Below are 10,640 nucleotides of genomic sequence, written 5' to 3'. Positions count from 1 at the left end.
TCCACCACCTCTAATGGTGAGGTGCAACATTTTAACCTCCACATTGGCCCTGCACAGTAATTCTCACAGAAAAGCATTCTAACAAGCATAGAGAAATTAGTTTCCCCACCTCTGCATGACCACTTTAAGCCCTGGATATAGGTGTGTGTGTGTGTGTGTGTGTGTGTGTGTGTGTGTATATATATATATATATATATATATATATATATATATACATATACACATACACTGTATGTATGCACTAAGATCTTATTTGTGGCATATTGCTGAATAATTTCCAATATTTAAAACAAAGTCATGACAGATATTTTTATGGAGAGAGATCGTACATATCATCCGGCAGTGTACAGTCATGTCACAGATATAAAGAAGAAAGTGACTGATGGAGCTCATGGTGTTTTTGTACATTAGTAACATCACATGAAGATCTGTAATAGGGAATCTGTAAAGCACCAACATAAAACACAATTGCACTGTTGTGCTGTCTAAGGGGAACAAAACAGAATGAAAAAAAAAAAAAAAATCCCAACATGCATAATAGGCAACAATAATCTATTAACTAAAAGAGAATACTAAATAAGGAAGAAACAAAAATAATGAACGTTGTGTTCAATACAAAACGATACACTAGGCTACAAGAGTTAAGGCACACACATAAAAATATATTAAATAAAAAAATAATTCACAATAAAATTCTTCGAACAATACTTAAAAGGACAGCTCTATTTCGACGGCGGGAAGCAGGCCACATTCATGTCCACCACTAATAAATGTATAAAATTATTTTCCTCCTCCATCTATACAGTCAGTGTACTATATATTAAACCCCCAGATTAACCGACATGTTGCAGTTATAATGAAGCATTAGAAAACTGTATGATACAAATACCAATTTACCAGTGATAATACAACGATACAAAATATAGAAAAGCAGATAGTTAATGCTTTAAAACTTGAAGTCCACGAATTCTGGAGAGAGATTATAAAATTGGAGAACCCCTAGAGAGCGAGAGAGCTCCATAATAACTAATGAGACACAAAACGTGACCATTATACATTTCTGTGTATGAGAAGAATGACGGAAGAGGGAGGAGCAGGTGACAACCCCTCACTACTGTTACCACTGCTATCTGCTGATCTCATATTCTGGGCAATCATGCCATGAACTGGAGGAAATCCAGCTCAATAAGATTGGCTTTATGACAAGTGACAAATCTAGTGCTTGATTCCAGATCTTAGGGACAGCTTGAACCAGTCCATATTCCTCATCTTCCTTTATAAAGAAATATTCCCAGCATGAAACTGGCTCAACCTTTCCAGAAGATCTGGGGCCACTGTTGTAGGTGTAGACACTGTGTCCCTGTGTCTATATGAAAGTAATATGTCTCTTTTTGGTCCCCACCACCTGTGAAGGGCTGTTACACAGTCTAGGAGCTGATGATCTGTCCTGACCATGTCTCGTGCTTCGTGTGAGGAGAAAGGTGAGTGAGGATAACCTCCACAGCTTGTAATTTCTGGTTCTTGGGTGGAATTGGGCACATCTTGTAAGTTACCTCATCTCCTTCGACAGGAACATATTCCCCCTCAATGCTGTAAGAGAGTAATAAAAGCCTGAATTAGAATGAGACAGAATATACGTATCAATTGTATCCATCATTCTAATCAAAATACAATGATTCTATTACCTCAGCTTTCATATAAACAGCCCAAGCAGCAGCGCATCTCCTGTATACAGCAAGATACTTACCTTTACCTGTCACCTAGTACTTTTCTTGTTCTACAATGTCTATGTCCTAGGAATTCTCTCTACCACATGCATCACCTGTCATAACTAAGATCCCCTTTCTTGTCACAGCCCTTGCGTCTTCACTTGAGATTGGTTTTCTAAATTTGGGTAATTTACTTCTTCGCTCTTTCCCTATCCTTCTTGCTGCATTAATATCCAATATGCTATATATATATATATATATATATATATATATATATATATATATATATATCTTTGCCATATATATATTTATTGCACATGAAAAAGAAGAAGGTATCACATCACATTGCACAGCACACAAAGTATGGGCTGCCTTTAATTTTTTTTACTAGATCGCATTGCATCTTGTTCAAAACGCACAGTGGTTTCGCCCATCGCAATGGAGTTTATAGCTCCGTGTATGGGCGGCATTAATCTTCTGTAGCACACGCAGGAGGGTTTCCGAGTACACAGAAACCCCCCTGATCAGTGCTGGCTTGCAGACACTATCTCCAACTCCAATCAAAAGATAACTCATCTGAGCTGCCAGGCGCACAGCATCTAAAATGGGGTATAGATCATTCTGTGGACCCAAGAAAGGTCGACACTCCTTAGGTCGACAGGAAGAAGGTCTACAGGGTCCTTAGGTCAACAGGCGGAAGGACTGTTCTGTAACCACAGTGGGGGAAAAACTGTAAAAAACCTGTGTCAACCGTCTGCATTGTCAACCTTCCGCTGGTCGACCTAAGGCCCTGTCGACCTTCTGCCTGTCGACCTTCCGGTGTCAACATTTCTTGTTCCAACTTAATGACCGCATCCCCTAAAGAGCTGCCTTCAGTGTCACTGCTTACTGCAGTACTACTGGGTGCCACTAGATGCCCCCAACTCCATTTGTGCTGTCCCATTTGCCACAGTCAGCCCTGTTTATTACAAGCTGAATTCTGAGCTGACTGGGGGAAATGGCATGGCCATCGCTGCAGTTGAAATCAATGGCGATACTGCAACCAGCCATTGATAGTAATAAACTATGTGATGGATGACCATCAATAGTTTTACCAATCAATACTGGCCCGTGGGCCAATCAGAATGTGGAGGTGAGGCTTCATGGGTGTAAGGGGGTGGAGCTATGTTTCATGTCCCAGCAATTTTTTGGAAGAAAAAAACCCCGTAAAATATTGGTTTTGTCATGCCATCAATAGAGGGAAAAATCTGTTTTTTCCATATTGATGGCAAAAAGTATTGGAGAACGGCCATAAACCATTGATGATTTTGAATCATCAATGGTCGATGGCCATCCCTACCGAGGGATGGGCTCAGAGGCAGAAGCAGGCAGCTTTAGGGAGAGACCTCATGAGTCAGAGAAATCCCAGAAGGGGGGGGGGGGGGGGGGGGGCAGTATCTGGTATCCTACAAAAGGAAGTATGTTTGTGTGTGTGTGTGTGTGTGTGTGTGTCTGTGTCTCTGTAGGAAGTTTGTCTATCATCTCTCTCTAGGGGGTGTCTATGTCTATCTATCTATCTATCTCTTAGCTGGGTGCCCTCACATAGATCACTGCTAACCCTCCCCACAGTCTAACCTACCTACCCTGCAGCCTAACCCTAACCTACCTACCCTGCAGCCTAACCCTTCAAAATGCCTAAACCTAACCCTCCCTCCCTGCAGCCTAACCCTAAGACCCCCCAAGCCGGGCATAAAGTGGTCATGCAGAGGTGGGGGAACTCATTTTTCTATGCCACCTAATTACCTCCCCTCCATTACCCCCATTAGGCAGAGACAGGGCCAGTGGTAGAGTTTTTGGCATCCCCCTGCCAATTAGAATGTTTTTTTTTCTGTGAGAATTACTGTGCAGGGCCAATGTGGAGGTTCAAATGTTCCACCTCACCATTAGAGGTGGTGGAACTCAGTTCCACCCCGTTCCCCCTAACTTTAACCCCTGCCCCCCAGTGCTTAAACTTAAATACCTCCTCCCCCAGCCTAACACTACCGCTCCCTGCATACTTGAGTTCAGGAGGCCCGGTAGTCAGGATTCCCGTGCCTGCATCCTCAGCAACATCAGCATTCCAGCTGGTATCCCCTCTGCCAGGATACTGAATGCATCTCATACAGACGTCATCCACAACAGCAGCATTGTAAAAGTTAGCATAGAGCAGGCCTGGCCAACCTGTGGCTCTCCAGATGTCAAACTACAAATCCCATCATGCCTGGCCACAGTTTTGCTATGAGGGAGTGTTGAAACTGTGGCAAGGCATGCTGGGAGAGAGCCACAGGTTGGCCTGTCCTGGTATAGAGAGAGAGATCAGTCCCCCCCCCCTTCTAAATCCTACCTTTGCCCCGAACTTAATATACTACATATATCATGATGTGCTACAATATGTTGTCCTGAATTATCAGTTATCAGCACTGATCAGCATATGCTTATGCAGAGAGAAAAAAATGATCTTTGCACACAGCTAAATATATCTGTTAACATTAAAGAGCAAAAAAAAAAAAAAAAAAGAATAGGAACATGAACATAGGGGAATGGTAAATGGACAGTTAGCCAATAAGAATATTTATTATTATTTTATACTCAGCAGACAACTTACTCGGAAATATGCACATATATGTCTTCTGTTCCATTCTCAGGAGTGATGAATCCGTGGCCCTGGGAGCGGGAGAACTGCTTGCACACACCTTTGTATATAGGCCCCGCAGATGCCCGGGCGGTTCTGGGTGGACCAAAGCATGAAGATGTGTATTAGCTGTCAGAAGAGTAAAGCACTATGCCGAAAATAGAGTACATTTTATTAATGCTAAATACTTTGAGAACCTGTGGGCTACAGCACCTAGAACAGGTGTATTGTCCTCGGTTTATATGTACTATTTATTTTCGCCTATTCGGTTAATACAGGTTTACCGGTAGTATGGAATTATTATTAGGGAATAGGTACAGTTGTTAAGAATGTGTTAAAGAAAAAAAGGGGATGTAGTTGGTATCCCATCAGGGATGAGCTGCAACTCGGGTTAACCTGGTAATTACTATCCTTCTGATCATACCTCAGCATAATGTAGAAATGCAACGTACATATAACAGAGGCATCTGGTTGGCAAATATAAAATACCTGAGAACACCCAAATCTAATTCTATCAGCACATCTTATTTCTGCCCCACCTGCAGTGCACATGGTTTTGTCCATTTGAGAAGGAATTTACCTCTGACAGTGAACCAGAATAAGGCCCTATGTCATGTCACCGATTCTTAGTAATTCACTGATGGCATATTGGATCAGCCCATACACAGATTGTTTCTGTTATTTGTTGGTCACTTTGGGGAGATGCGCTAAGCTTTGGAGAGTCATAATGTGGAGAGAGATAAAATAACAATCAGTTCTTAACTGCCATGTTGCAGGTCATGTTTCAAATATGACAGGAGCGGCTTGGTTGGTACTTTAAAGGGCCAGATGTACTAGGCTTGAAAAGTGATAAAATGGAGAGTAATAAACCACCAACCAATCAGCTCGTAACTGACATGTCACAGGCTGGGTTTGAAAAATGACAGATAGGAGCTAATTGGCTGGTTGTTTATCACTCTCCACTTTATCACTTTTTGCAGCTTAGGAAATCTCGCCCTGTATCTCTCATCACTTTATAACTCTACAAGCCTTAGAATACGGGATCCAAAATCACCTAAACCTTTTTTTCGTAGTTTTTACCTCATTTTTGAATGCAATAAAGCCGTATGCCGGGCACTGCTGCAGGGGGTATTGCCAGCTGGCTTCTCTCCACAGCACTGTGTAACACCGTCACTCTGCGCATGCACAGAGGGTTTCCCGGGTCCCAGACCTGGAAGTCCAGCCCCAGAGACGCATAGCAAAGGACTGCTCTTATCGCAAGAGTTATTTCAGCCTTTTGCGGAGATGTAATTTTCCCAAGGTTTGAAGCATCAAACAAAAAAAGTCGGTACGTGTGTATTATCAGAGCGCCCATTACATAGTTTATGTAGTGGTGTATTGAGAATAGCAATACAGCACTATGCTGGCTACGTAAACTACGTAAGTGGCTCTGGAGCCCTAAAAATACACAATGCTTAATATTCCCAGTATCCATGTTGGCGTAGAGTTGATTTTATAAAGTGTGGTGAGTGTAACAAGCCGCGGAGCCCGAAGCGTGATGAGCCCCGTGAGGGGACGCGGATACGCGTCCCCTCGCGGGGTTAGCCGCGCTCCTATTATTCCCACTATTTTTACTGTCTGCGCAATAGTGTGTAGATCTGAGGCTTCCTCTAGTCTGTGACAGAGACAGGTTGGAAGTGGTCATCGATAATGTCACAGACTCTCCTCAAAAAAAAATTGCCTGTGTACACCTAGAAAACAGCAGGTTTCCACCCCTAAATGCGGCTTCCTGTCAGTCAAACTACGATTACGGTCCATATCAATCGTCTGTCGCTAATTTCCTGTGCGCATATGCGATGTGTATAGTATGCATGCACAGTTGTTAGATAATCGCTAGATTTGTGAATTCTCTATTTAGCAATCCATGCTGAATTAGATCCATTATCTTGTAAATGAGCCTCCATACCTACCATTGGCGTAACTATGGAGGGTGCAGGGGATGCAGCTGCTATGGGGCCCGGGCCCTTGGGGGGCCCCATAGCACAGCAGGCATCCCCTGCACCCTTTTTCCTTATTAGTGGAGCTCGCTTGGCAGTGTTGGTGGTGCCTCTGCCCCCTCCCCCGCTAGCGACGATGCGCTACATAATGAAGGGGAATGTGGTGGTCCGGCTGTTGCAGCCTTCCCACCTCTCCCTTCTTTGATGCTTCCGGGGACTGACATCACTATCTAGTGACCAGCCCCGGCGCGAAACACGCTGTTTCTTATTGCCTGCTCTGTGTGAGAGTCGGAGACCCAGGCCCTGGGAAACAGGAGACACGGAGCTGTCAGTGCAGGAAGACTCTGCACTGACAGCATCAATTATACTGGTAAGGGGGGGACAGGGCAGCCTGAACTGTGGGTTGGAGCCGGAGGGGAGGGGATGTGAATAGGAGAAAAAAAAAGTGATGCAGGTGCCCCCTCCTCATTTTCTTCCCTGCTCTCTCTCTCTGTCTGTCTCTCTCTGTATGTCTCTCTCTCTCTCTCTGTATGGGCCAGATGCATACCTCCCAACTGTCACGATTTTAGAGGGACAGTCCCGATTTTCGGGTCCTGTCCCGCTGTCCCACCCGCGGCAGGCATTGTCCCGCTGCGGGGGGGTGGCAGTTGGGAGACCCCCCAATCTAGTAGAATAGACGCTGTGCGCATGCGCACAGCGTCTATTCTCGTATGAAAATGAGGTTGCGGCTAATTAGCATAAGCCGCACCCTCATTTGCATACACCCCGCCCCCAAAAGTTGGGGGGTATGCAGATGTATCAAGCTTCAAAAAGTGATAAAATGTAGAGTGATAAACAGCCAGCCAATCATCTCCTACCTGCCATGTTGCAGTCTGTGTTTGAAAAATGTCAGGTAGGAGCTGATTGGCTGGTTGTTTATAACTCTCCACTTTATCACTTTGTTAAGCTTGATACATCTGGCCCTATGTCTCTCTCTCTCTCTCTCTCTCTCTCTCTGTATGTCTCTCTCTGTATGTCTCTCTCTGTATGCCTCTCTCTCTCTGTATGCCTCTCTCTCTCTGTATGCCTCTCTCTCTCTGTATGCCTCTCTCTCTCTGTATGCCTCTCTCTCTCTGTATGCCTCTCTCTCTCTGTATGCCTCTCTCTCTCTGTATGCCTCTCTCTCTCTGTATGCCTCTCTCTCTCTCTGTATGTCTCTCTTTCTCTCTGTATGTCTCTCTCTCTCTCTCTCTCTCTCTCTGTATGTCTCTCTCTCTCTCTGTCTCTCTCTGTCTCTCTCTCTGTATGTCTCTCTGTAGGTCTCTCTCTCTCTGTAGGTCTCTCTCTCTCTGTATGTCTCTCTCTCTCTCTGTATGTGTCTCTCTCTCTGTATGTCTCTCTCTGTATGTCTCTCTCTCTCTGTATGTATCTCTCTCTCTCTCTGTATGTCTCTCTGTATGTCTCTCTCTCTGTATGTCTCTCTGTAGGTCTCTCTCTCTCTGTAGGTCTCTCTCTCTCTGTATGTCTCTCTCTCTCTCTGTATGTGTCTCTCTCTCTGTATGTCTCTCTCTGTATGTCTCTCTCTCTCTGTATGTCTCTCTCTCTCTCTCTGTATGTCTCTCTGTATGTCTCTCTCTCTGTATGTCTCTCTCTGTCCCTGTGTCTCTCTCTGTCTCTGTGTCTCTCTCTGTCTCTGTGTCTCTCTCTGTCTCTGTGTCTCTCTCTGTCTCTCTCTCTCTGTATGTCTCTCTCTCGCTCTGTCTCTCTCTGTCTGTCTGTCTCCACCTCCTCTTATTTACTCCCTCCCCACCATGTCTCTCCTTTTTTTCTCCCTCTCTTTTGCTACAACCTCCCCTTTACACCCCCACCCCTTCCATATAATCTCTCTATATCTCCCTCCCCCCACACACCTGTCACCCTCTTCTCCTGTGGCGGGGGGGGGGCCCTTTCGAAATTTTGCTATGGGGCCCAGAAGGTAGTAGTTACGCCCCTGATACCTACATTTTAGGTAAATGGGACTAAATAGGCCACTGATTTCATTATTAGCGTTTATTTACATGGCGCCACAAAGGTTCCGTTGCGCCCGATGCTGGGCTGAACTGCCCATTATAATTCCCCTGCGTTTCAGACAATATTAAATGCCAGTATGAATCTCGTGCAGTGAAGGGTCTCGCGCTTATAGCTAATATGACAGCTGTCACTTAAGTAGCTGAACATAGCTATTACTACAGATGTAGCGGCGCTCATCTATCCACGATGGCCACCACCCACTCCCGTTTGTGGTGCCTAAGTTACACCAGCGGCTAAGAATCACCACTCTGCAATATTGGTGCTCAATGCTTTTCTATGTTTCTATGAATCTGTTCTTGCCATAGGGCCAGTGTGTCTAGGTGGGAATTCAGCGTATACAGGCACTGTAAGTGGGCTTCCCAGTCCTTGCACATAAGGATGCATAGATGGATTTAAATGGAATAAAATGGATTTATATCAAAACACTTACCTGCACTTCAAATGGTTACAAAAAGAATAATATACTACCTTAAAAAACAGTAAAATTGCTATCTGATCCATTTTCATTCCTGTAATTTTATTATTTTACTATATAGAAAACTACGCAAATAAAATGTTTTAAAGTGTATGATACATACGCTGAATATGTCCGAGTTCTTTTGGTTGGGAGGGGGCTTGGCAACTCCCCTAAATGAAGGTGACTCCTTTCCCAGAGTCGGCTTCCTTCTCGGTGGAAAGGATAGGACAGACCCATTGGGGACTTTGGGGACTCTATAGGTTGCGTTGGAGTGGTGGGATTTGACGACATGTCTGCACAGATCAAAAGGAAGGGTTTAATCTTCTTACCTAAAGAAAAAGATAATTCATTACTGAAGTATAGTAATAATATGTAAATATTACTCACAGCAATTGTGATGAATTTTATAATTATAAAATATTTTAACATGGTTCCAATTCTTTAGATAGTATCATTCCACATTATATTATTAATAGACAAAATACTCTTGCTTCAAGAGTCAGCAACAGACTGATTAATGCTTCAATTGTTTGTTTGTTTTTGGGTGCCTGTCAGAGCAATTCAATTGTTGCTCTGATCGGGGATCCATTACTTCTGACCTTTCCAAAAGCACCAGGTTTAGCTAAACTTGATTATAATACTGCCCATAATGTGACCTTTTCCACACTTTTCTGCTTGCCACCCGGGAGACTGCAAGTGTTACTTAATGGGGGCACCTGCTGCATTCGCGCCGGCACAACACAACAATTGAATTGCTGTTGGTGGCGGCCCAAAAAGTCTGTTTTTTTTTCAGGAAAATTTAAATATTTGAGATGTACTTGGTACATGGCCCTTTTACTATGTTCTGCTTCCTCTCCTTAAGAACAAAAATTTCACTTTGAAATCTGGCGACTTTGACCCTTGTACTGTATATTCAGCTAGAAGCTATTAGCTTATGTCTGGAAAAGCACCTGTGAATAGACGTTCGGTGTTGGCAGTAGGCTGGGGGTGGCCCAGCAGCTGCTGGAGTGCTGTGCTGCTCCCAGAGTGACAAGTAAAGGGAATGGAAAGGGAACGGGACATGGTCAGGGCCTATTAAAAAGATAAACATCAGGGTGTGTGGCCTTACAAGCACAAGACCCCGGTCCCTTTCTGCAATAAACCATTCTTGTTCTGTATGAACATTATATTGCATAGTGTGCATCCAGCTTTAGTAGAGTATGGTGAGGTCAATAACCGTGGCAGTCTGCATTACCTCCTTCTAATCTTCTAGACATCCAACCAATGGCAAAGTGTGACTAATCAGATACATTTTCAGTGACACAGCTTAAAAGCTTGGGACGTTTCATGGAAATTAGAGACCATTCTGTACTATTGATCTGTAATTCCTATTTGTATTCCTGCAGTTACATTTAGGAGCTAATTCTGGCCAACTTACTAAGCAGTGTAAAATGTTACGCTGCTTAGTGAGCCTACTAGCACCGCCCACCAGGCAAGCAAATGCCGCCGCCCCACCACCACGCGTACATTCCCGGCGCATTAAGAATGGATGTGTTACATAAACATCCACAGGAAGCTAAATCATTCGATGGTCACCGACTATCAAATAATTTTTCCCCTTCGCAAATACAATCGGTCTTGACTGACCATGCACAAGTAAGCGGTCTATACGAGATGCTTGGGATACCTTTAATATAAAATAGTCTGCTGCTTGATTGCAAGCCTTGAAAATATCCTGCAGCTCTGTCACGCCAACTGTTTACATATCAGTATTATAATGTCTTATTTAAGGTGTGTACACATGGGCTGCAGATGGGCGA

At 43.9% G+C, this 10,640-nt stretch overlaps 1 protein-coding gene across 3 annotated transcripts in view; it reads right to left on the bottom strand.

The window, feature by feature from the left end:
• Positions 1-295: 295 nt before the first annotated feature.
• Positions 296-10,640, bottom strand: part of CSDC2 (cold shock domain containing C2) — a 51,392-nt gene continuing 41,047 nt past the window's right edge. For all 3 annotated transcript variants that reach the window (XM_083156553.1, XM_083156551.1, XM_083156552.1), the window contains exons 2-4: positions 8,963-9,170; positions 4,333-4,455; positions 296-1,590 (exon numbers count right to left, since the gene is read on the bottom strand). In XM_083156553.1, the coding sequence (XP_083012679.1) occupies positions 1,428-1,590; positions 4,333-4,455; positions 8,963-9,132 (456 nt within the window). In that variant the 5' untranslated portion in view covers positions 9,133-9,170 and the 3' untranslated portion in view covers positions 296-1,427. The remainder of the gene's footprint in view (positions 1,591-4,332; positions 4,456-8,962; positions 9,171-10,640) is intronic.

The sequence above is a fragment of the Crinia signifera genome, chromosome 8 (assembly GCF_055691185.1).
Source record: "Crinia signifera chromosome 8, ASM5569118v1, whole genome shotgun sequence".
In the NCBI taxonomy this organism is placed as follows: Eukaryota; Metazoa; Chordata; class Amphibia; order Anura; family Myobatrachidae; genus Crinia; species Crinia signifera.
Note: the sequence above shows the minus strand (reverse complement) of the source record. Positions and strands in the feature narration are given on the sequence as shown.